This window comes from Arvicanthis niloticus, chromosome 8, assembly GCF_011762505.2.
Source record: "Arvicanthis niloticus isolate mArvNil1 chromosome 8, mArvNil1.pat.X, whole genome shotgun sequence".
In the NCBI taxonomy this organism is placed as follows: Eukaryota; Metazoa; Chordata; class Mammalia; order Rodentia; family Muridae; genus Arvicanthis; species Arvicanthis niloticus.
In genome coordinates, this window is record NC_047665.1 from 62,156,208 (window position 1) to 62,183,133 (window position 26,926).

Genomic DNA, 26,926 nt, shown 5'->3' on the forward strand with positions numbered 1-26,926 from the left:
GCTTACCTTGTGGGTGGATGGAAATATACATCAGTATATTTCCAGACTACACAGTGAGGCTTTAAAGTGCTGCACTCAGAGTTCTCAGTCTGTGACAGATTCTGCCCAGATCTGAAGAAAGAGCTGAAGGTATTTTCCCGTGCAGGGTCATGAGTGAGAGTCCACACTCCCCGGGGGCAGTCAGCCTTCATTCCCACTCTTCAAGGTCCGTAGCTTATTTTGTAGTCCAGTTGTGCACAGCTCTGAGCATTCTTCTACATGCCTCATAGTGGTTTATCCAAGGCTGGAATACTGTGTCTGAAGAAGCAAAACGGGAAGCAGTTCTTTAGTCTGTAGAGGTGAGCAGCTGTTGGGTAGTCCTTGAAGACAGTTTTCTCACAGAGGCAAATTGATTGTCTTAAGAGAGAAAGTGGGCTGTTTTAGTGTCTGGGAAGAAGTTAACTTCATCTTTAAGCACTATGGAGTTTCTTTATTTTGGAAACATTGTAGTTATGCGACTCTTTATAGCAAGAATTCGCCCTGCCGTGTGCATGCTCTTCGTGTGTCTTGCTCCTGAATGGATGTTTGCTCAGCTCTTGGAAGCATGCACAGTTACTCTGTAGCCTTTGCTCAGGGGACAGGTGCTTATGTTTCAGCTGGAACACTCTTGTATGCGCTGGCTAAGGTGACTAGATGGTGAATAGAAATATATGTTGGTAAGTTTGAATTTTATTTCTTTGGCCTATTAATATAGATACAGCCAAAAGAAGATGACCAGAAACCACTAACATCGTCAAATCCAGTGCTGGAACTTGAACTAGCAGAGGAAAAGCTTCCTATGACTCTTTCTAGGCAAGAGGTAAGGTTCTGTTTATTTTGTAGTTAGAAAGAAAAATTTACACTGGACTTGTATAACTTTCTGAAATGAAATGATTTGACTTAAAAATCTTATGTGGTCAGACTTTTTTTCCCCATGATAGTATTCTTACTTCAAACAACAACAACAAAAGCAGGAGCTACAGCTTTAGAGCAGTGGCCGCTTTTCAAGAGGCCTGGAGTTGGATTCCCAGCACACACATGGTGGTGGCTCCCAACTGCCTGGAACTCCAGTTTCAGGGATCCAGTGCCCTCTTCTGGCCTCTTTGGGCACCAGACCTACATGCAGGGAAAATGTACATATAACGCCCCCTCTCCCTGACATATTTAACATTATTGTGTGAGTGCATGATGCCAGTGTGGGCACATGTGTCAGGACACATATGTGGAGGTAAGATGACAGTGCTGTGTAATCCGGTTTTTATCTTCTCCCTTTCCATGGGTTTCAGATATCAAACCCAGGTCACCAGGGTTGTGCAGCAAATGCCTTCCCATTATTAATTAAGCTTTCTCTACCACTCAGTAGTCTTTCTTTTGTAATGACTGTATTATAAAGTTTAAAGAATAGCCCAGGCTGGACTGAAATTTGCTATGTATTGTAGCATGCCTCTTGTTCTTTATCTTCCTGCCTCCACTTCCCAGGTCCTGGGTTTTTTCTGCCATGCTTTTAAACTGTTCCTTTTTCATTGTCTTTAGATTGCTTCAGTGTTTTCTTGTGAATGATAGTATGAAACCCCTGTGAGATATTATTGCATGCCTAATTGTAATTATGTCCCTTGGAAAAGTTCTGGACACTTTGTGTGTGTGTGTGTGTATACACATATATATATACATTCATATTTATATGTGTGTATACATATGAGCTCATGTGTATGCCTGGTGCCTGTAGAGGTCAGAAAAAGGCATTGGATTCCTTACAGATGGTTATGAGGCACCATGTGGGTTCTGGGAATCGAACCAGGGTCCTCTGAAAGAGCAACCAGTGCTTTTAACCACCGAGCCATCTCTACAGCCCTGACTTTGTATGTTTTAAAGATCTGTTTAAAATACATGTTATCAAATAGCATGGTAGACATTTACATGTTATACTAGTTTATAATCTGATCTGTAGTGTCTACCCACAGCCTGGTCTACTTCAACTTAACAAATTAACATATTAATTTACTTAACAAATTAACATATCCATATGATATGAGCAATTTAAATACACACACACATATATATGTATATATACATATATATCTATATCTCCCCATATTCCTTTAGTTAATAAATGAGAGTAATAGAACTCTTACCTATTTCTGAGGACAAATAGTTTATTGCCTTGCCTTTAGGCATTGTAGATGGCAATTCCCTATTTAAATAGATATAATAAGTATTACATAATTTATAGTTACTTGGTAGTAGTCTCTAGTTGGAAGAACTGTTTTAAAGTAATAAGCTCAGATGTTTTCTGTTTTTTAAAAATTTTAGTGGAGTTTCTTTTTTGTTTGTTTGATTTTTTGATTGACTCAGTAGTCTTATATTGAAATGCCTCATAAATCTGTTTTTTTTAAAACATGTCTAATTGTGGATAGGATTAAATGTAAAGATGATGAGATCAGAAGATTTGGCTTTGTTTTGTTTTTGTTTTTACTTCTCAAAGATGAGTGCACAGGCAGGTAATATATATGTCAGCGCCATGACTCATGCTTTGGGTGGACACCACATAGATGGACGCCTACCCGGCAGTGTCAGCTGACTCTTGCAGCTATGACCTGGTATTTATTTATCTATTTGTCTATCAATTTAATTATTTAATTTGGATAAACCTTTATTTTCTTGATTACATATTTTGTTTCTCATTTTTAAATGAAAGATGTACTCGAAGTGTAGAAAATACATAATACAGACTAATTATAAAACCAAACCCGGTGTAGTCATTAACCCAAGTCAGGAACTGAAATAGTTCCCAGGCTTTAAAAGCCCTGCGTGTGGCCGTTGTAATCCCAGGCCATTTTCTTATCTGAGTCTAGGATTCCAGTTTGTGACAGTGGTGCTGCATCGCCTACTCCTCCCCCTGGTCATGCAGTTTTCAGTGTGACCTACTGTGCAGATTGAGTTCCCTGCCTGAAACAGGTCTCCAGAGGACCCAAGCTGTTAGATCTAGAATGTTAAAGTGTTGTCATAACATAGCATGCTTGTTGTATAAAATCCTGGAAGAACAAACACGATGTGCATTTTTTTTTTTTTTTTTTTTTTTTGGTTTTTGGTTTTTGGTTTTTGCTTTTTGGTTTTTGGTTTTTGGTTTTTTTTTAAATTTCAAAATGGTGTTTGGTCACTAACGTGTGTATTAACATAGGCTTAAAGAAAAGGCTTGAGTGGTTGTGGTTATGAGATGAGGGCCGACAGTGTGTCCCTTACGTTCTGACGGTGTGTGTATCTATGCTATGGTTTACATTAAGGGCTTGCTTTAGATTTGCATTTCAGATTCATATGTCAAACCATTTGATAGGAATTATTCAGAAAAAAATAGTTTATGAGATACTTGTGTAAAAATAGTATTGGTGTAAAGTATTTTTTCCCTTTTGTTTATAAATGTATCTGTTCACAAGTGTATTTATTATAATGGAGATAGATGGTTGTTAAAATTGACCTGAAGGATCTTGGTGCTGTCATAGCTACTCAGTGGAGGATGGCCTTGCTACAAAGCCTCAGCCCGAGTTGAATCGCTGGGACCTAGACAGTAGAAGGAGAGAACCGGCTCCTATATGTCTTTCTCCAACTTCTACACACACTTCATGGTTCACTGCCCACCCAAGTACGCTGTTTTTAAAAGTTTGAAGCATTTTATATTTAATTTAGAAACACCTATTTAGGTAATTAAATTAGATTTAAACTTAGGTTTTAGTTTAAGATAAATAATGCAGATTGCTTTGAGATGTTTATTCAGGTTTTCTTCCTTTGAAGTTTCGCCAGTGTTTGTTTCTCTTCCTAGGTCATCAGAAGACTGAGAGAAAGAGGAGAACCAATTAGACTGTTTGGGGAAACGGATTATGATGCTTTCCAACGTTTAAGAAAAATAGAGATTCTTACACCAGAAGTTAACAAGGTAAGAAGTCAGACCAAACCTGAAAACATAGGCTAGTCCCACGTAAACTGGGCAGTGTGAGATTTGACTGACAGCACCGTTGTAGGTGAGACAGTGTCCACTTAGTGCTGCTGACGTTAGTCTTTTAAGGCTTTTAAGGAGAGTCTGTGTCTTAAGCATAATTTGTCTATTTTGATAAATAAATAACACTGAGTGTATTAGCAGTACTTGTCAGAGGATAAAGAATATTGTCGTTATCCAGTCCGTGTCACTTCTCTGTTCCCTTTCTGACTGAAGACACTGAATTAAGCTGTTTTGGTGTCAGTTCACATGGCTAGACACAGTTCCCTCTGCTCAGCATGACATTTCTTCAGGTGCCATCCATGCTGTTGTGGGCGGTCTCCTTGTCACTGCTTAGTTAGCTTGGTTGTATGAACATACTGCAGTGTGTTTTTTGGTTTGGGCCACTGCTATCATGAACACTTGTAAGCAGTATTTCAGGGAGTGGATATCTAGTCCCCCCACTCTCCTAAGTAAATGTTTTCTCAGGGAAATATCAACAAGCAGCGTTACTGAATAAAAGGAATAAGTGCATGCTTTATAAGTGCTGGGCATTTCTAAAGATCAACCTGTGGTATTGTTAGACTGAAATTTAAACCATTCTCTTTCTTGTATGTGTAAAACCTCATTTTATTCATGTCCCTGATGTGAAGATGAATGAGCATCTTATCATACCTTCATTTGTACAATGTCTGCACTATTTAATTGCTGTGACAAGGAACCTCATAAAAACTAAGGGTTTATTTTGGTGACATTTTGAAGGGATACAGTCCCTAGAGCACGGAAGGCAGGGGGCCATTGGTCACATTGTGCACACACAGGAACAGAGGTATCTGTGCTGGTATTTGGTTCTTTCTCCTCTTTGTTCCATCTGGGACCACAGGCCATGGGATGGGACCCCCCACACTTAGTGCAGGTGTCCAGCCTCAGTTAACCCAGTCCCAGGAATCATAGCTAACCCCAGAGATCTGTCTCCATAAGTCCCACAGGAGAGAGCAACCATCACAGGCTTATGAAAGCCCTGTGTTCATCTTTTAATTGGTTTGCTTTCGTTTATCAGTGAGTTAGGAGTTCCTTATCTGTGCTGCAGATAAGCCCTTTGTGAGGACCTCAGGCAGGGTCTTTGACTCATTTGTTCCTTGCCTGTGCAGTACTTACTTTCTTAATGGAGTTTTGCTGATCAGAAGTTTTAAATTTTGATGAAGTCCCAATTGACAGATTCTTTCTTAATTTTTGTTTATTTATTTTAATTTTATTTTCTTAATGGTTATTGGGTTTTGTGTTCTGCTTGAGAATTCTTTGCATATGCCAAGGACTTGAAGAGATGTTTTGTGTTTTCTTCTGGAGGTTAACAGTTATAGATTTTATGGGGGAGGCTCTGGTTATGTGTTAGTGCCCAGCATCTGGTCTGTTCCATGACCACTGGAAAGGAATGTGGTTTTGCTTTGGTTGCTTGGTTCTACAGGTGTCAGGGTAGTATTTGTTCGGCTTCTCTGTGGCTTCATTAGTTTTTTTTTTTTTTTTTTTTTTTTTTTTTTTCTCAATTTACTCTGTTAAATACTGAAAGATGTATATGGTTTTCTGTATAACAGACCTTCTTAAAACTTGGTGCTGTGAAGCAGTTTATTAATATCAATCAAGTCTTCTTGGTTATTTGTGACTTTAATGACACCAGACGAATTCAGTTCTATCATTTGATTGGTCTAAGCTAGACAGTCCTTTGCCTACGGTTTTGTGTGACTGCAATCCACGGGAAATGGTTGCCTATGGTTGCCTGCCTTGGCCTGGTCCTGCCTTTACTCACTGGCTTACTGTCTCAGATGGAGTGGTGGGAAGAGCTGGGGTCTTGCTCCGTGTGCTCTGTTTGCTAGTTAGTGCTTCCTGTCTGCTTTCCTTGTTTCCAGACCACTTTCTGCATTGAATCTCAGCAGTGACAGTCCAGCCCTGTGGTAACAAGTTCCTGGGATATTTGTGGTCTTCTTTGATTATAATGATGTACTTGCAGTGTCTCTCTAAAATGCCTCTGAAAATATTGTCTTTATCTTTCTAGACACAATGCAAAAATTCCCCCCCCCCCTTTAAAACCTAATCACAGTCCCCATCAGAAAGAATTAGTTGTTTCCTTCTCTGTATTCCCATAATTAACCTCTGCAGATACACTTAGTGTATTTCACTAATGGCAGAGTTTTGGGCGTATTTATCCTATCCTGGGGTCAGGGATGTTTTGTTTTTGTATTTGTGGCCTAGACTTCACGTATAAAGGTTCTGAGGAAAAGCATAGGTCTAAAGGTCTGGATTCTATTCCTGGATGTTAATCATGAGCTGTGTGACCAGTGGCAAGTCTTTTAATCTACTCTAGCCTCACTTGTAAAATAGAGATTGTGGGACCTTCTGCTCACTGGGGTATCTTGAGAATTAAATGTGGTAACCGTTGGGAACCTGGTCCTGTACATTTCATAGAGCAAGTTACTAGTGTTTGCTAAATCAAAAGTGTGTACGTGGAGTATTTCTCATGTGTGTTGATGCTCGGATGCTTGGATGCTGCTAGCATTGCAGTGAGCATTGAGGGTGCACACTGCCTTTACTAGCTCAGAAAGGAACTTTGCTAAGAGTTTGAGAACAGCCCTAGCACATAGTAAATGTAAAATAAGCCAACAACTACTTCTTGTAACAACTCTACGTACATAGTGGGTGGAGTGAATCCTGTTTTACAGATGAGGCAGTCAAGGCATAAAGGTAAGTTGCTCAAGAACTCCCATGCAGCATAGGTCTGAACCAAGTCTACCTTTGCTCTCAAGCCCTGCTGCATAACATCTCCCATTCTGCTCCCTGGTTCTTCTGCTCAGCATCCCCAGCCCTGCTCCCTGGTTCTTCTGCTCAGCATCCCCAGCCCTGCTCCCTGGTTCTTCTGCTCAGCATCCCCAGCCCTGCTCCCTGGTTCTTCTGCTCAGCATCCCCAGCCCTGCTCCCTGGCTCTTCTGCTCAGCATCCCCAGCCCTGCTCCCTGGCTCTTCTGCTCAGCATCCCCAGCCCTGCTCCCTGGTTCTTCTGCTCAGCATCCCCAGCCCTGCTCCCTGGCTCTTCTGCTCAGCATCCCCAGCCCTGCTCCCTGGCTCTTCTGCTCAGCATCCCCAGCCCTGCTCCCTGGCTCTTCTGCTCAGCATCCCCAGCCCTGCTCCCTGGTTCTTTGCCTCACAGCTGGTGCTAAAGGAGCCTGATCTCGTCTTCTTAATTAAATATTCAAGCCGGGAGAGATACATTGAATGTAGAACTTGCTACTTTGGTAGAAACAGTTTAGAGCCTGGCTTAAAGAGACACCAGGTTTTTATCATTGACCTAAGGGAGTTCAGAGCAATTGAAATGAGGTTAGATACGTATGTGACCTGGGAAAATGGATTCGGGACCTCTAATGAGACCTGGTCACATTCACTAAGCTTTGTTATTAGAACATTATGGTATTGATGAGGATCTTTAGATTTGTAACATGTCTATTTTCTTTTTCTTAGCAGTAGACTGGACAGTGTGCATATACTCTTTTAACTATGTTTATAAGAATTACTTTTCAAGTGATGCTAGTGTTAGTACAATGATGTGTTTTGTTCCCTAGTTTTGATAAGCCCTTAACATGACGTGTACTTTTTGGTGTGCATTTAGAAGGGGACAGTTGAACGAGTTCATATAACCCAGGCTGGTCTCGAACTGAGCCATTTGGTCCTCTTACTTCTACCTCAAAGTGCTGTGACTACAGGTGTGTTCTACCATGACCAATTTACAGGTCCTGGGGAAGCTTTGTGCACACTAGGCCAGCCCCCTGCTGACTGAGCTGCATCTCAGACAGGAGTGTGCTTGATAAGAATGAAGGAGCACAGATCACACAGTGAAGCTTCCTGACTGTTACACTTCTTGTTCTCACCTTAGGGCTTAAGGAATGACCTGAAAGCAGCTTTGGACAAGATTGACCAGCAGTACTTGAATGAAATTGTGGGTGGTCAGGAACCTGGCGAGGAGGACACACAGAATGACCTGAAAGTTCACGAGGAAAACACCACCATTGAAGAATTAGAGGTAGTCTACCCCAGCTCATCCCGTTCCCCAGCATGCCTTCCTCCTCCGGAGTTCACTGGGTTGAGCAGTGTTCCTGCACCGAGCACTTCTTCCTTGCGGCGCAGGCGATGGCTTTGCTCCCGAGTTTCTCGTTGACTCACATTTCCTACCTCCAAAGTGATCACTGTAGTATTTGATGTGCATCCTTTTATTTGCTGGTAGTGTATTTGTAGAACTTGCAGTTTTTATGTGCATGTAAAGTAATAGTGTGGTGTGGTAATCTTTATTTTATTGCTTTTTCCCTATTTCATACTGTTTTAAAGATCCATACTGCTTTTCTTGCTTTGGATTGGCTATATATTACGGCATTCTTGTATTGTAGATTTCTTATAACAGTGGGCACTTTGGTTGCCCTCAGCTCCTCCATAGGCATAGGCATAGGCATAGGCATAGGCATAGGCATAGGCATAGGCATAGGCATAGGCATAGACATAGACATAGACGACATAGACATAGGCATAGACAGACGACATAGACATAGGCATAGGCATAGGCATAGACATAGACATAGACAGACATAGACATAGGCATAGACAGACGACATAGACATAGGCATAGACAGACATAGACATAGGCATAGACAGACGACATAGACATAGGCATAGGCATAGGCATAGGCATAGGCATAGACATAGATAGACATAGACATAGGCATAGGCATAGACATAGACATAGGCATAGACATAGACATAGACAGACGACATAGACATAGGCATAGGCATAGACATAGGCATAGACATAGACATAGGCATAGACATAGACATAGGCATAGACATAGGCATAGACAGACGACATAGACATAGGCATAGGCATAGGCATAGACATAGGCATAGAAATAGACATAGACATAGACAGACGACATAGACATAGGCATAGGCATAGACATAGACATAGACAGACGACATAGGCATAGGCATAGACATAGGCATAGGCATAGGCATAGACAGACGACATAGACATAGGCATAGGCATAGACATAGACAGATGACATAGACATAGACATAGGCATAGGCATAGGCATAGACATAGACATAGGCATAGAAATAGACATAGACATAGACATAGACATAGACAGACGACATAGACATAGGCATAGGCATAGGCATAGACATAGACAGACGACATAGACATAGGCATAGGCATAGACATAGACAGACGACATAGACATAGGCATAGGCATAGACATAGACAGACGACATAGACATAGGCATAGGCATAGGCATAGGCATAGACATAGACATAGGCATAGGCATAGACATAGACAGACGACATAGACATAGGCATAGGCATAGACATAGACAGACGACATAGACATAGACATAGACATAGACATAGACATAGACATAGACATAGGCATAGGCATAGGCATAGGCATAGGCATAGGCATAGGCATAGACAGACGACATAGGCATAGGCATAGGCATAGACATAGACAGACGACATAGACATAGACATAGGCATAGACATAGACATAGACATAGACATAGGCATAGGCATAGGCATAGGCATAGGCATAGGCATAGGCATAGGCATAGACAGACGACATAGGCATAGACATAGACATAGACAGACGACATAGACATAGGCATAGACATAGACATAGACAGACGACATAGACATAGACATAGGCATAGACATAGACATAGACATAGGCATAGGCATAGGCACAGGCATAGACATAGACATAGGCATAGACAGACGGCATAGGCATAGGCATAGGCATAGGCATAGACATAGACAGACGACATAGACATAGGCATAGGCATAGGCATAGACATAGACATAGACAGACGACATAGACATAGGTATAGGCATAGACATAGACATAGGCATAGGCATAGACATAGACAGATGGCATAGGCATAGGCATAGACATAGACAGACGACATAGGCATAGGCATAGGCATAGGCATAGGCATAGGCATAGGCATAGGCATAGGCATAGGCATAGACATAGACATAGACATAGACATAGGCATGGACTGGAACAGAATTGTGGGGCTTATACATACAGATTAGTTGTCTCAGTGCTACCAAACTGCTCTTTGGCATGGTTGTCCCAGGGCTGTCCCACTAGCAGCACAGGAGGGGCGTGGCCTTACATTTCTGCTAACACTTGCCACTGTATAGCCTCCTGATTCTGGCACTGCTTCGTTACATGTGGCTAATATGTGTAATCTTCATGAAAAAAACAGTGCTGTATCATGTGAGTATCTAGCATGTAACAAATACAGGTTAAAGTTCTTTGCTTCCTTGATGTTTAACACAACACAAGCTGTTACTTGTTTGCTTTAGTCTCTGGCTTCAAAGCATGGAGGGATAGATCTCTAGAGTGAGGCTGTGGTTGAGGACGCCATTTACTGCTCTCCGCTCATCGCTGCTGCTCTCCCTCCTATTGCTTGTTTAAGAGGCTTTGTAACTTTTACTAAATAATTAGAGTGAGCAATCACTTGTCAGTCAGACTTGTTCCCCCCTCTGTCCCACTAACCCTCTCCCCCCCATTTCTCCTCTCTTTCTTCCCTATTTTTTAAAGAATCTTAAGATATTTTCATGCAATATAATTTACCCAAATAAAGTATACAATTGAGTGGCTCATGAAATACATCCACAGGGTGTTGTTACTACCAGCATAATCTGATTTCAGGCCATTTTATCATCTAGGAGAAGTGCCCAGCTCTGTTAACAGTCACTGATTTTAATTAATTAATTAATTAATTAATTAATGTTTTTTGAGACAGGGTTTCTCTGTATAGCCCTGGCTGTCCTGGAACTCACTCTGTAGACCAGGCTGGCCTTGAACTCAAAAATCCGCCCCTGCCTTTGCCTCCCAAGTGCTGGCTATAAAGGTGTGCGCCACCACTGCCCGGCCACTGATGGTTCATATTAAATCTGCAAAATTGAGGCTAGCGAGGTGGCTCAGCTGTGAAGGACACTGCACTGTTCTGACAGACTTGGTTCCCAGCACCCATGCTGAACAGTTCTCGCTGCAGCTCTGGGCTCTGAGCTCCTGCACTCTCGTGCACACGTCCAAACGCAGATATGTAGCAAAAGGCAATGACAGTCTGTAAACTGAGCTATTAGTGTGTGCATGTGTGGTGTGTACTCGTGTAGTATGCGTGTGATTTGTGGCGGGAACATCTGCCACTGCATGTGTGTGGAGTGCAGAGTGTGACTGCAGGCCGATCCTTTCTGCCTTTCCCTGGGGTCTGGGGATTGAGCGTGGACTGCCTAGGCAGGTAGCACTAGCCTTTATCCTTGAGACATTTTGCTGACTCTCTTACCTCTCCATTCATAAGAGGTACCACATTCTCTACCATTCTCTACATAGAAATATGCAGTTTTTCCTGACTTGTCTAGAAATGTAAACAAATTAAAATAAAAATTGGTCAGTATGCATTATTAAAGCCCCTTTTGACCTGTTACTGGTCACACACACAGTCTCATACACCTTCTTGTTAAATTGCTCTGTGTTAGTGAACTGACATGTTTTCTTTCTTCTCTTGAGGCACTGGGGGAGTCCTTAGGGAAGGGTGACGACCATAAGGACATGGACATCATCACCAAGTTCCTGAAGGTGAGTGCTGCAGGGAAGGACGGAGGCATTGTGGGCTTGTAAGGAGCCTCCCTGTGTTTGGGTGTATCCTGGGGAGGGTCATTCTCAAGCATTTGTACTCGTCACGTGAGTGCCTGGTGCTAAGTGGCTGCTCCACTGGAGCCCTCACTGCATATGCAGTGATAACGAATGACAGTGTTCGTCTGCTTTCTGTGTGGGCTTCCCAGAGTCAGGGCCAATGAGTGCAGCAGTAGAGGGACCACACGTTTGAAGGAGTTTCCTGTTCTCCTCAAATACCCTAGAGAGAAGTGCCAGGGAGGCGGTGGGGAAGTAGGGAGAAAGGGAGCTTGGGAAGGACATCGGTGGTGCACAAAGTGACCAGATCTAACCTTTGAGCAAGGCCTGTTTCTTGAGTACTGTGTAAACTTGCTTATTTTTGCTTATTTATTTACTAATTCTGTATTTGTTGTCATTTCTCTTTAGTTATCTAGGGAGAACATGGTTGAGTCCTAAATTCATTTAAATACTTGTCTGCAGACTGGGAGATATAATGCAAGGGGTGCTTTTATTTGTATTTACATTTTTTTACTTAGTTTTTTATTTAGAATTTTAAAGTATTTACGCTTTGAACGCTTTAGTCGTCAGGGTTTTAAGTATCCCTAGGTTACACAGTGTAGAACTAGACTCCACAGTGGGCCGCAGCACAGAGCTGCCTTTTCTCCTTGATGGTCTGTCCTCACGTCTGCCTTCACTGTCATCTGCCCCTGGAAAGAGTCTGCAGTTAAACCCAAGGGGCTCTGGGTTTGTTTGCCAGAGTGAGAACTCAGCGTGGATCACAGTTAAAGTTTTATGTTTTTCCCTCACCATTAGTTGGGTATTGGTGGGATTTTTAAATACGTAATGGGTACAAGTAAAAATACAGTGTTTGTTTCAGTCAGTCATGAAGGAATATGATAGCTCTTTTTTAGGAAGTGGTTCATTTTCACCGTGTAGTAGTACATAAATTACGGGTGTCTTGACTTTGACGCACATGACGAGACAAACAGAAGTTGTTTGTTAATTAAATGTTACTTAATAACAGTTTATTCAAGCAGGACGATGTGGTAAGGATGACTCTGTATTGGCCGTCCCTGTGTTAGAGAGCTTTTCCACACATACCACTGGGTGGCATTGCAGCCTTAACTTTTTTTCCAACAGTTTCTTCTTGGTGTTTGGGCTAAAGAATTGAATGCCAGAGAGGACTATGTGAAACGCAGTGTGCAGGGCAAATTGAACAGTGCTACCCAGAAGCAGACCGAGTCCTACCTGAGACCACTTTTCAGAAAGCTCCGGAAAAGGGTGAGGCTTCTGGAAGATTTTAAACTCATGGTTTTTTTTTTGTTTGTTTGTTTGTTTGTTTGTTTTTGTTTTTTTTGTTTTTTTTAATCAGAAAGTATAGAATAAGTAGTTTTCACTACATATGGTAGCCTCTAAAACTGGTTGTGTTTTTCTTCTTTTTTCAGAATCTTCCTGCTGATATTAAAGAGTCAATAACAGATATCATTAAGTTCATGTTACAGAGAGAATACGTGAAGGTAAATTATTATACTATGTGTTACAGTTGCTGTGACTTTATGGAACGGGGAGGATTCTACATAGTACATTTAAGAATGAGTGTGAAACAGGAGGGAAAAGTCCTTTTGTTCTCTTGGCGTTGAATAACAAACTTGAGACCTCAACTGTGTTTCTTAGTCATTTTGAAAGCCAGTTAAAAGGTTCTTCAGAGCGTGTGCGATATATGGGCATACTCGTCTTATGGATGGGATTGAATTTCAGAGTGTACAAATCCTCCCATACAAGCAAGGTTCTTCAGACCACTGCAAAGCTTATTTAATTGGTAACAGCCAAACTGTTGTTCTGGCTGATTCCGAGGACTTTATGGATGTGTTGTGGTTGTTTCTGCATTTGGAAATTGCCCATGGAAGGCTGAGAGGACTCATCCCTCCCTCTACAGTACTGTAGACACGGCAGACTGCTCGCTGGGAGAGCGGTTGCTCTTCACTCCAGTGTCTTAGCTCTTGAGTGGGCTCTGGGCGAGGTGTTGGGGGAAGCACCCTAGGATCCAGAACTACTGGGGAGAGCTTAGAAGCCAGCATTGGAGGGAAGGCCCTTGTAGAGCGGAGAGAAGGCTTGTGGGTACTGAAGATAACGACACTGAGGAGGGGGCTTCCAATGGCTGAAGCATCCACGAAGGTTCCTTTGAATCCCAGAGGCAGTGCTAGAGCACTAGAGAGGGGAAGAGGGAAGTGCTGGCATTCTCGGGGGATGCAGGGGATGTGATGAGAGCATTGGATCAAGGAGGGGCTTTATTATTAAAGCCAGTTGTTCAGTAAAGATAACTTTTCATTCTTAGTTTCTGTTGTATAAATCAGTCTCTCTCTCTCTCTCTCTCTCTCTCTCTCTCTCTCTCTCTCATTTATTTTAGTTCTTTGAGTGTTTCATGCATTTTTGGTCATTCTCCCTCCTCCCCTCCCCCTCCATGGTATTTAATAAGGATGCATGGCAATGCATGGCTGGTCTTCTCATGGCCGACAACATTCTAATCGCTGCCTGCTCTAGTTGATGCCTCTCATTATCTTTTACTCACAATGTATATCAAATTAGTATAAATGACAGTGAGAACCAGTACGTTTTAATAGTGTGTTGCGAATTCTCTTTGGGTTTTAGAGACGGGGGAAATTGGAAGTTGTATTAGTTGAAGTCTTGTGTGGAAGTTATGTATGAGAGACAGTGACCAAAACAACACAGAATTCCTTTTGAAATTAAACCCTAAAGATGTGCTGCAGAGCAAGGTGACACTTATCCCTAGGGTAGACAGTGACCTCCCAGTGCTTATGTGACTTCACCCACAGTACAGACCATACAGTTAGAACTTTGACATTGAAATCTCTGTGCGGCCTGCTTGTCCTTGGGGTCTTTAGAAGTTACTTGTGTTTTGTGTTTTTTTCTTCTTTCTCTCAGCCAGCCAGCCAGCCAGACTTGACTGTAAACCAAGCCCTTTGTCTTTACTGGCTTCTATCTTGATTTTTCATAGCTTTTATTTTAAGGCTCTTGGCAGGTGGGAGTCTTGGGAGTCAAAGTAGAAAGTTGTCCTGTTTCACATGCTTCAGCTGTGTGACCTGTAAGCCAGGGTCCGGGCTTGTGTAGCCATCTGTTGTGGCCCCTATGTGGTTGTCCCAGCAGATAGCCCCTGCCCCCACTGCTTCCAGAGCCCCACAGTGCTATATGGGGAGTGGATCTGATTGGGTGGTGAAAGGCTACCTAACTTCTATCTGCCTTCCTGCTCCACATGACAGAGACTGAATCTAAAATAGAGTATCTGTTAGCATGTGAGATGAACTGCCTGCCACTCCGGTCTGAATGCATTTTTTTCCATGCACAAAGGCTAGAAAGGGCTGTTTGTCTTTCCCACATGGTTAGAATTGACTTGTGTTTTCACAGGCATTTGTGTTTCTGGGCAGGGCTGTAAGTCACCCCAAACTTTAATTCCAATAAAATGTGTGTCAGGAAGGGGCTATGCAGTACTCATTTGAACCAGTATATTTTTTGCCTTTTTGATTTGTTAACCTTTTTTTTTTTTTTTTTTTTTTTTTTTTTTTTACAGGCAAATGATGCTTACCTTCAGATGGCCATTGGAAATGCCCCCTGGCCTATTGGTGTCACTATGGTTGGTATCCATGCCAGAACTGGCAGGGAGAAGATTTTTTCCAAGCACGTTGCACATGTTTTAAATGATGAAACCCAACGGAAATACATTCAGGTAAGCAGCTTTAAGGGACAAGATTTACTCTAACAATCTTTCTTTTTAAAATAATGGGGTGTGAGTATGTATGCGTATGTGTCCACGCCTGCGCACATGCGTGCACGAGTGTATGTGCCATGGCATACATATAGATGTCAGACGGTAACTGTGAAGTTAGTTCTCCCCTACATTTATGTGTGTTCTGAGAATTCAACTCAGGCCATCAGGCTTGTTTAGCAATTGCTGTTACTAAATCTTGAAGGCTTTGCTCTAACATTCTTTAACTCTCCAAACATAGAACTCTAAACTGTAGGAAGGCTTATGCTAGCTCCCTTCTGTGCAGGGAGTGGATACCTGAAACACTGCATGGTACTGAGCCCTATACATTTTGCCCCACAGCCCAGATACATATTCAACTATGGTAAATTTGGTTTATTAGGCTGAGTAAGAAATTAACAGCACTGGCTAGACATGGTGGCATGCACCTGTATTCCAGTACTCTGTTGGTGGAGTTAGGAGCATCTTGTTCTGAACCAGCTCTGAATAAAGAGAGAGATCATGTCTCAGATAATCATAATCACAGACGGGAGGAGGAGGAACAGAAAGAAGCAGGGGCTTGTTAATAACTGAAATGAGAAAAGAGTAAATAGAGGAATAAAAAGAATCAGTGAAAAGAGCAGTTGTAAGGATATTCTGTAATGAAAGTTGTGTGAATATGGCCTCCCTGGAAACATGGTACTCTCACCTCTGTGATAACATGAGGTATGATTTCTACATAAGGAGGTGAAGTGAGGCTGGTGGTGGAGGTGATGGAGGTGATGGAGGTGATGGAGGCTATGGAGGCTCCTGCTGAGCTTCTAGTGATCCTGTGAAAGCATTTTCAAGCCATGATTACAGTTGACTAGGGTAACTGAAGTGTGGAGAGTGAAACCCCAGAGAAGGGAAGTGACTTTGCAGTGAGTAGGACATGGTGAGGAGGATATAGGAGAATTCCTCGGGATGAGCACTTGTCTTTAAGACAGCTTCACAGAGTAAAGGACCCATGACATCCATATGTGAGGGCAGGGAGGGGAAATCACTAGGCTTTTAATTTGCTTAGCACTAAAACAAAACCCTTGGAATTTGTTTTGTTATCAAACAGGTTCTTCCTGTATAGCCCAGGCTAGGCTCAAACTTGATGTCTCCACCTCCTGAGTGCTGGGATTATTGATATGAATCATAATCCAGCCTGCTTTACAAATAAGCAAACTACAGATTGGGTGCATGAGAGAAATGCGAGGGCTTAGTTAAGACAGCCAGTTTGGAGTCTTTATGCTAATGTGACTTGGAGTGTGGACTTAGTGTATGCTGACCAAGAAGGTATGGAAAGTGAAGTCTTGGCTTCACTGTTTATAGTTATTTTTAAGTAGCCTATGAAAATATTTTTTGATTATGTGACTAAGTCTGAAGTATTTGTAGTTGTTTTCTTGAAATTATATATTCCTCATATAAACTTGTTTTGTATTAGGCTAAACTTTTCTGAAAACTTGATGGAGTTTAAAAAAAAAACAAAACTATGATCTAGCTTTGGCAAACTGTCACAAATCCCAGATTGTATGAACAACTTGCCAGATGGGCGGTTCTTAAACCTGAAGATGACTTCTGGTGATTTACTTAAAATTTTCTTAAAATCGTGAAGTGTGTTCAAATGCTGTGCCAGAGAACGGTGGTCACCATTCACGAATTACCTTTGTTTGTATCTTAATTCCAAGTGCTGACTGTTAATTTGTGTGGCATACTTCGTGCCCTAGTCACACACGTTAGCATTAAAAACATTTCAGGAGTTCAAATACACATGGGTAAATTCAAAGACTTTCCTCTTTTTAATTTTTAGAGTTAAATTAATGTTTTTGTTGAGTGATGGTGCTCATGTAAAGTACTGGGTCTTTTCTACCTTTATGCAGGTTTCAGGGATCGAACGCAGGTCATTAGGCTTGGCTGCAAGTGCCTTTGTCTGCTCAACATCTCACTGACCCTATTTTCATTTCTTAAAACCACAGATGACTGTAGTAAAGGCTAGCGCTTCGAGTTAAAAAAGTAGTTTTTTCTTTGACAATTGAATATAATTTCCAAGGATTAAATTTGTTAAGCATGCTCATTTATACAATGATAAATTATAGTGTTTAAAAGTTCATAAATTTAGATAATTTTAAAGACAGTATTTCTTATAGACAATATGTGGTTCTACTTCCTCCTAGACTAAATATATATATATAATTATATAATTAGTTCATATATAGTTATATATATATAATTTATTTAAGAGGATTTCTAGTTTATTTTGGAGCTATTTCATGGCCTGTCTTCCCTCCAGTCTTCTTCATAACAATATCGTTTGATTCTGGTGTTATATAAGATGCTTTCACTGAGTAAATTTTTAGGTTCTTATCATGGCATTTAAATAAAGCTATTATATAAATAAAATTTATGTATTACAGGCAGGGGAGCTGGAGAGGTGGCTCAGTGTTTAAAAGCACTGGATGCTCTTCTAGAGGTCCCAAGTTCAATTCCCAGAAACTATGTGTGCCTCACAACCCATCTGTAATGGGATCTGATGCCCTCTTCTGGCATGCAGGTGTACATGCAGATAGAACATTCATACATTTAAAAAATAATAAAATAAAACACTATAGTTTTCTATTTTAAAAAATATTCTTTCAAAAAAATGTGTGCATGAATGCATGTGTGGTGGTGTTTATAGTGTGGAAGGTACATGTGCCTGGATGTGCACTTGCCATTTGGAGGCCAGAAGCTAGCCTCAGATTTGTTTCTCAGGATGACTTTTTACAAAAGGAAATATTTCTATGTTGTGTGTATGAATGTTTTGTCTGCATATGTGTATGTGTACCATATGTGTGTGCCTTGTACCTATGGAAGCCAGAAGAGTGTTTGATCCCCTGGAACTGAAGTTACAATTGTTATCCACTGTGAGTCCTGGGAACCTAACCTGTGTCCTCTGTAAGAGCAGTGATTGCTCTTAACCATTGAGCCATCTCTCTTGTCTGTCCTTCTAGCCTCCACCTATGTTTGTTTATTGAGACAAGGTCTCTAACATGGTACTTGATTAGGCTGGATTAGCTGGGCAGCAAGTCCCAGACTCCTCCTAGTTCTGGGATTACAGATGCACACCGCTGAGCCTGACTTTTTACTGAGTTCTAGGGACTGAGCTCTGGGTCTCCTGCTTGGGCAGCAAGCACTTGAGAATAAGCTGTAACATTTTCTTACTTGATTCTCCTTTCGGCCAGGGTTGATGGCTGGAGTTGCATCACTGGAGGCTGTAGAGGATTGAGAGTTTTGAGATGCATTACAACACCATCTCGAGGTTAAGGCTAGCCTGGGCTAAATAGTCAAGGTCAGAAAAATTTCCTGTAAGATAGTTAGGGAAAGTTGATAAGTATGCTGTCTGAAACAGACCAGCTACTGCTGCTGTAGAAAGGACATGGTGTTTTTGGATTCAGCCTGTTGAATGAGGGAAGCCTTGGAATACTAAATAACGAACCTAAGTCTCTCCTTGAGCTAGTGACATACGCGTTAGAGACTTTCTAGTGTTTTTCTGGTTGACTTGATGATGTGTTAGAAACGTTTTGTCACTGTGTCTGATACCTGAATAACAAAATCTGAAGAAAGGATTGATTATTCGGCTCACAGTTTCAAAGGCTTTAGATCAGTGATTCTCAACCCTCCTAATGCTGTGTGTCCCATGATACAGTTTCTCAGCCTGTGGTGAACCCCAACTGTAAAACTATTTTTGTGGCTTCTTTATAACTGTAATTTTGCTACTGTCATAAGTTGTAATGTAAATATTTTTGGAGATAGAGGTTTACTAACGGGGTCACAACCCACACATTGAGAACCACTGTTTTAGAAAGCGCACACTGTGATGCATTGCTAACACATTGAAGACAACCTGAGAGGCACCAGTGTGTGTGAATATCACATTGAGCAATGAAAACACAGCACTCTCCTTTGGGTTAATTTGACTAAGAACTAGCGCAAATTTGAATTCCCCGTCTTGCTGCTCTCTGTAGGTTGTACAGTTACTGACCTCTTTTGTGTGTATGATCTGTCTGTCTCTGTTCCTGTGGGCTGTGCTTCTCTGTAATACAGGGCTTGGACAGCACAGAACGCATGGCTGGGAAGGGCTGAGGGATTCTTTAACAGCGTTTGCAGGGAAGAAGCCACTTTACTGACCCCACATGACTTGAGTAGCACTCAGCACCACAGATGAACTGCATCTTCATGCTGTTCGCAACATTGACTGTGGAGATTTGTCTCACGATTGTCTCCCACCTGTTGGCTCATGTCATCAAGTGATTACTACAGCATAAACATACACACAGATCTTCTTGGTCGGGGCATGGAGTGTGTAACTTAAGATGAAAGCTATGCATGTGCCTTCGACTGTAAAAACTGACTGCATGGGAAATCCAAGGCGCAGTAAGGTTGGCTATGTGTTCTCGAAAAGGAAGGCTAAACTTACACAGGCTAAGCATGGAGGAAGATGGTGGGTTGAATACAAAGCCTTGACTAATCTCAAGGCAGAGTGTTAATTTTCTGTGAAGTCTGCCAAAAGTTTATTCTCTGAGGTTGAGATACTTTCAGAATAATATATCACTGTACCATTGCAGAGGTCATGGTAATTGTGAGTAAATACATTTATCAGATTTTCTGATAAGAAACTAGAACAAATAAGGGAGTGTATTCACATGGAAAAGAAGTAGACATTGCAGAAGTTCTTGACATATTGGCACAAAGGACAGTTTCTGATAGTAAGGACAACAATAAAACCTTGGACCCAGCAGCCCACTCGGTCAAGTATATGGACTGAGTGGTAGTGAGACAGTGAACTAGTACTATAGTCCACAGGAAAGTGCATCAGGTCACAGTCATACAGGATTGCCTAGTGCTGGGTAAGAACATAGTTTACTGTTGTCCCCAAATTACAGAACAGCACCTGTTAATAGTGCTCAATAAATACTTCCTGATTGGATGGCAGCCCTATGGTTCATAGTCTTGTTCTTGCCTAGTGGTTAGGGATGGAGACTGTTGATGGGAATCTTTATGAGAGATTCCTAGATAATGCTAGTGCCTCATGGTAGAAGAGGACCTTTACTCTCTGCAGTAAAGGTCCAACTAAGTTACATAAAGTCTGAATTTTAGTATTAGGAAAATCCTTTTTAAAACTTCTTATTTGAGAGTCAAAAGAAGTTGCAAAAAAAAGTATGAAACAGATTTTTAAAAATTACTTATTTAATGTATATTAGTACACTGTTGCTGTTTTCAGATGCACCAGAAGAGGGCATCGGATCCCATTCCAGATGATTGTAAGCCACCAAGTGGTTGCTGGGAATTGAACTTAGGACCTCAGTCAGTGCTCTTAACCACTGAGCCATCATCTTTCTAGCCCCAAAACAGATTTTTATAGTAGGCAGAATTGCCCCACAGTTGGAGGAGGGTGGCAGTGTTTGCAAGCACTTAGTTAACAGTTGTACATACATCTGTCTGATTCTTCTCTGCCATTTCTCCTAGAGGCCATTGCTCAACATTGTGCTGAAACTCTGCCTGTGGCAGGCCTTCATACAGCAAGGGAGCTGAGCATTCAACCTCGGCCTCCTGCCTGGCCTCTGGTTCTGTATTTTCTTGCATGTAAAACAGCAGTGCGTTTTCCTTCTCGTTCTGCTGTAAGAGAGTGGGCCATGAGTGTACAGTGTGGGTGGCCTTGGTGCTCAGTCTCCTTGGTGGTGGTCACTTTGGTTAGTCTTGCTGCCTTGTAGAAGTGTACTTCCAGTGTTCCTTGGTACTCATTTTCTTTTAAGGAGAATCCAAAATCTTTTTTTTTTTTTTTTAAAAAAAACACATTCTTATTTTTTAAATGTTGCCACAGTTTTTTCTTTTTTTAATTAGCACTGTGTGAAATTAAGTACAGAGTCACTGTGTCATTTACCCTGAAATCCATGCTGCAGCTCGGGCAGAAGAATGTATGTACAACTGTTAACTAAGTGCTTTTACACAAATTATGAATTTTAAAGACCGTTAGAAACAGAGTGGTTAGAGTAACACAGTGTAGTTTTGCATAGAGGACATGGGTAATCTTTAGGAGATTGACTTTGAATATGGCTTTCACTTAGAACCATGGATTAGGGGATAGGAAGAAAATATGTAGGGTATACACATGTGTGGGGCCAATGGGCATGACATAGGCCGTAAAATCCTTGTAGCTTCCTAGTCAGAAGTCAGTAGATGATCTGTAAGAAGAACCACAGGGCTCTTGCGGGGCATTTACAAGTATGGCCAGAAACAGCAGAGTCTCTTCAGGGGTGTGAAAATGGTTAAACTCAGCAGCAGGGGCAGCTGAGTATGGAGGAGGAGTTCTTTATCTTAAAGCACGTACCTGGGACTGGGATTGGAGGAGGAAAGAGAAAGGCCAGTGAGCGCTAAAATCTTATGTCCCAGGATCATCCTACTCATAAACTTCCTGCCTTCAAACCCCCATGGCTCTGTATTACAAGATCTGGAGCCTGCTCTCTTCTAGTTGCCATCTGGGGACAGTCACCATCCTTCCCTGTGTGAATTCTTGCAGTGTCTCCTCTGAGTTGTCCTTGCTGCCTTTGATTCTTGTCTACACCGCCAACTGTTGCTGTTAAATTATAGTTTCCGTTACTCAGTTTTCCTCCACCACGGGAGTCCCTCCCCAGCCTCACTGATGGCACAGCATCATCCCCTTGGACTGATTTACCTTGTCTTGTCTTTCTGGCCTTATTAACAAGGGTAGGTTTTTCTTTTTGTTGGGTTTCCCTCTGGCTTTTTTTTTTTTTTTTTTTTTTCTTTTCTTTTCTTTTCTTTGCAGCTTAGCACAGTGTGTGGCATATAGCAGGCACTGGTCAGTGCCTGCTTGTTCAGATATGTGTGTTTTTATAAAAGTACAAAGCCAGATGGTTCACATCTATGGTCATTAGCACCTGGGAGACTGAGGCAGGAGGATTACAAGTCTGAGCCCAGCTCTGGCTATTGAATGAGACCCTGGGTTTTAAGAAGTCAGTTACAATATGTTATGGTGAGTTATGCTGTTGTGCTTAACCACCCACAGCAGTGGGAAGTGGAAAGCCAGGGGGTTCTAGCTGAAAAGACTTGTTTCCATTTGGAAAAAAAGAATGTCCTGAGACATGTTAAAACCCCATGCTAACCTATCAGTCCTATTACAAGGATTTATAGTAGCGTTCCAGGTAAAGGCTGCTACTGTGGCTGTTCAGCTGTGTTCTAAGTCTTAGGTTCAGTGTGGAAAGGTACCTCATACTGTCTTCTCTGAGGAGCGACTGCCTAGGGTTCTAGTTAAGGAACAGCACCTGAAGCTGACTCCTTGTTCAGAACAGTCCATGACATATGCATAGCTGCTGGCTGAAGTATCTCATCTTTCCTAGCTGTACCTTTTTTCCATCTATTCCTTCAGGACTCTTAGAGATGTCAAACCAGTGATGTCTTATATGTTGCCATAGCTACAGTTCAGATTTTATACACAAGTGGTTAGGACTCAACAGCAGGGGAAGTTGAGTATGGAGGAGAAGTTCTTTATCCTAAAGTAAATAACTGGTTAGTGGGAGAACTATGAGGAACAAAGTAAATTCCTGCTTTCTCTTCCCACTGCTAACTGAAAGATAATCTCTCCACATCCCGAGGTTTAGAGCGCTCAGTGTGGATGACGTTTGGATCTGGAAAGGATTCTTAAACTGTCTCAATACCATGTTTCAGTGACGTTGAATCTATTAGACCATAGCTCCTTTCACAGTAATTGATATTTATGTTATCAGTGAACTGATTTTGTTTTTTACAGTTTCATTGGGTCTGAGAATTACTTGATCTGAGCACAGCAGCAAACATGTAATCCCACTTCCTGAATGTGTGGTGAGCTCTGGACCAGCCTGGGCTACTTATGAGACCCTGTCGAAAATTACACACACACACACACACACACACACACACACACACACCCCAAAAGCAAAAATAAAAAAGTTGTTTGAATATTTAGTTAGAGTTTAAGAGTTCCAAATAATGGACTTTTAGGTATCTGAGTTATTTTAATGCTATCTCTCTGGATTTCTATGTGAGTTCTTCAGTTACTGGTTTGTGTAACTGCAGTCCTATAGTTCTTCCCACCAGGTCATGAGTCTCTTGTTTAAAGATGCCTCACGGTGTCATTTTGAGGGAAGAAAATGAGTTGAACACCATCTAAAGTACCAGGCAATATGCTACATGTTCTTTTATAGCTCATATTATTATTCTAGGCCTAAATTTCATTATTTTTCTGTGATGAGAATTAGGTGGTTTTAATTTTTGTGAACTCAAGATTGAAAACACCTTAAAATAATTTGTTCTAAAAATTGGTATGGTTTAGGGTCATTGAAATTAAGCACTGCTTTTGTCTATTGTTGTTTTTAATAACTAACTAGCCAAGCTAAGAATCGTAAAGTCTAATGGGCAGCTAAGAATTTTAAAAGGCCAGACCAAGAGAGGCATTGTCATATTGAATGGTTTTCCTGGGCACTAAGGGCTCTGTTCTCTCTGGCAGCCTGTTTGGAGAGGGCCGATTATTATAGGTACCTAGAGATGTGCATTTTGCTGCTCTAAATACTCTTATTTCTGAGTATGTGCATGTTCATGTATTCAGATGTTCGTAGAAACTGTATTATTTCTGGGATTCTTTGCTCCTTGTAGTTTCTTTTGTTTTAAAAAGTTTCAAACAAAAACAATGCAGTATATCCAGAACTAAAATTTTCCTGGCTGGAATGGTCGAGATCACTTTCTTATGTGTCCCAGGAGTTTCTTTGTAGCGTCTTTAACTTTGGAGACATGGAATGGTTTTCTGAGAGAACCACATCTTTGAATGTGTTTCTTTCCACCTAAACTCAGAATGGCTAATGTCACAGCCCTAGAGATATTTTTTAAATTGATTAAGGATGTTGTGATGAACAGTACCCATGAATGAACACTGGTCTAGGTATCCTTCTGAGTAGAATTACTGGCAGTGCTTCATTTTTGAGGGGACATTGACAAACTGAGTACTACAGAGAAAGGCAGTTGGAAACAGTTCAGCCATGTCATAATGAACTTTTATTTTATGTTCACAGGGACTGAAGAGGTTAATGACAATTTGCCAGAAGCACTTTCCTACAGACCCATCAAAATGTGTGGAGTATAATGCACTGTAAGAGCTGTGTACGCCGTGTGTGTAACAGGAATCCTCCGCCCTTAGCACATGGACTTCGGGCCTTACCACAGCCACGGGGGAAGAGTTCCACAGTGGGGTTTCACCTGGTGCAGTTCTTGTTGACTTCAAGAGCTAGGTTGGCTTCCACATGGTACTGGACTGCAAACTAATATTTGTGTCTTGATTTCATCTTAATCAGTTGAAAAATTAAGTTCTAATTATGTTATTCATAGTTTAAATGTATAGACAACAACCACCTCAGGAAAAGAGGTGGGAGATGACCATTCTCCATATCTAAATGTGTCATTGGATACCTAGAAACATTTGAGGGTGGCTTTGAACTTTCTGTAAATTATTGTGATTTACATATTTTCTATGTGGTATTTATATAAAATATTTTTTGTATTTCAACAAAAGTATGGGATCATTTATAATTTTTACATGTTCTTGGACTTTTTTGCCATCTTGCAGTAGAGTGTAATGTTATTTTTAAGTGTTGTTTTTCTTGTGTTTCAGACTTGCTTTTCTTTCTAAGCAGAACATGTTTGTCACCTTTCTGTATAGACAGAATTAATAGGAGATAGAAGGTGGAAAGCAAAGATGGCTATCATACCAGCATAAGTTCAGAACACCAGTGTATCAAGGATAGGGTGAGGAAGTGGGATGTGGAGCCAGCTGAGAGCTGCAGCCTCATGACTGGATGTCGGAGAATTCTTGACTTCACTGTGCCTCACTCAGTCCTCACTTGCCTCACAGAATGAGGACTTGGTCTAGGTCTTACAGAGTGGAGCTTTGATCACCATGGCCACTCAGTGCCACAGTGCCGAGAGGTCGGGACTAGTTCAGTGATGTGTACAGATGGTTGTTACCCAGCAAGCTGGCCGTGGTGTCAGAGAAGGAAGAGCGGGTAGGCCAAGACTGACGGCTTCTCAGGGCCATGCTCTAATTACAGCTTTGGTCAAGGGGGATCCATCTCGCTGAGCTTTGGCTTCCTTATCTGACAGTGATGATAAAAATCTATACCTCACATCAATATTGCTTAAGTAAGATGCTGAGCCCGCTGCCTAGCTTAGTGCCATGAGATCATCATTACTGCATATTACAGTGTAGACCAAGGGCCATTACGGGGCCCTGTGGCTACAATGGGATAGTACGTACTCATGCAACAACAACAATAACAATTTTATTAGCAGCAATAGTAGTAAACAGTGGAATCATTGTTAGGTTTTTCCTGTCTTTACTTTAGCCAGGTCCAAGTTTAGGAGTTCAGAGGATGGGGCCTGGAGGCTGTAGTAAGTGGTTCAGATTCATAGTTGCTTATGCTGGCCCCTCTTGAGAAAGAGTGAAAGTCACCTTTGGCTACTTGGAATCCAAGGTGTGCATAGATAGGGTAGTCTCTACCAGTAACTTGAAGAGTGGTGGCTGTCTTGGGTTGAGTCAGTGTCCCTTGCACTACAGTAGAAGCCTTTTCTTAGGATTAAATCAGGTAGAACTTAGGGGGATTTGACAAAGAAGAAAATTATGAGATGAACAGCAAATCCCTACTGTGACATGTGGTTTTGTTATGAAGGTCTTCTTTATAAATCCTATTGGAAATGCCCGAGTCACTCATTCTTCATCCACTGTTAGGTCACACAGCAATGGTAAGTCATTTTATATTGTCTTCCTTTCTGTTGTTAATATTCCACGTAAAGAAGAAACTATATCATATGACATCTGTACTTCTAAAATTGACCTATATGGGCTGGGATTTTGTTTTGCTATTTTTTGTTTTTGTTTTTTTGAGCTTGTTTTGTTTGCAGGGGAAGTATATATTCTACAGGATTGTGACTTTAGCCATTCTGAATTTGGGTGGAGAGAAGCATGTTCAAATATGTGGTTCTCAGTAAAGTTTTTCATAACCGAAATTAAAAGGCTATGTACAAATTAAAGAAACTCTAGACGCTCTTGGGACATGTAGGAAAATGACCTTCCCTTCATGTCATGGAAATTTTACTTCTGCATATACTATATATTTTTGTTTCAAGATTGTTTTTAAAACAATGAAGACATACCTTTACTTTTCAACAGTCATAGCTCTAATTGACTGTATCCCTTTCTCTCCTCTCCATCCTTCCAGCCACAAGAACTGGGATTCTCTATATTCACATTTATTAAAACACCCTTTCCTTAAAATAAATACAGGTGCTGTTTGATTCATCGTGGGATTAGTTCTGATTAGGTGGGTGAACATAGAGTACACAGGAAATACATCTAATGCCC

At 41.4% G+C, this 26,926-nt stretch overlaps 1 protein-coding gene across 2 annotated transcripts in view; it reads left to right on the forward strand.

Annotated features, from left to right (window-relative positions):
- Prpf18 (pre-mRNA processing factor 18) overlaps positions 1-26,843 on the forward strand; it is a 30,925-nt gene extending 4,082 nt beyond the window's left edge. For both annotated transcript variants that reach the window (XM_034510793.2, XM_034510792.2), the window contains 8 exons: positions 734-838; positions 3,833-3,946; positions 7,904-8,050; positions 11,595-11,663; positions 12,840-12,980; positions 13,145-13,216; positions 15,286-15,441; positions 24,585-26,843. In XM_034510793.2, the coding sequence (XP_034366684.1) occupies positions 734-838; positions 3,833-3,946; positions 7,904-8,050; positions 11,595-11,663; positions 12,840-12,980; positions 13,145-13,216; positions 15,286-15,441; positions 24,585-24,665 (885 nt within the window). In that variant the 3' untranslated portion in view covers positions 24,666-26,843. The remainder of the gene's footprint in view (positions 1-733; positions 839-3,832; positions 3,947-7,903; positions 8,051-11,594; positions 11,664-12,839; positions 12,981-13,144; positions 13,217-15,285; positions 15,442-24,584) is intronic.
- Positions 26,844-26,926: the final 83 nt, after the last annotated feature.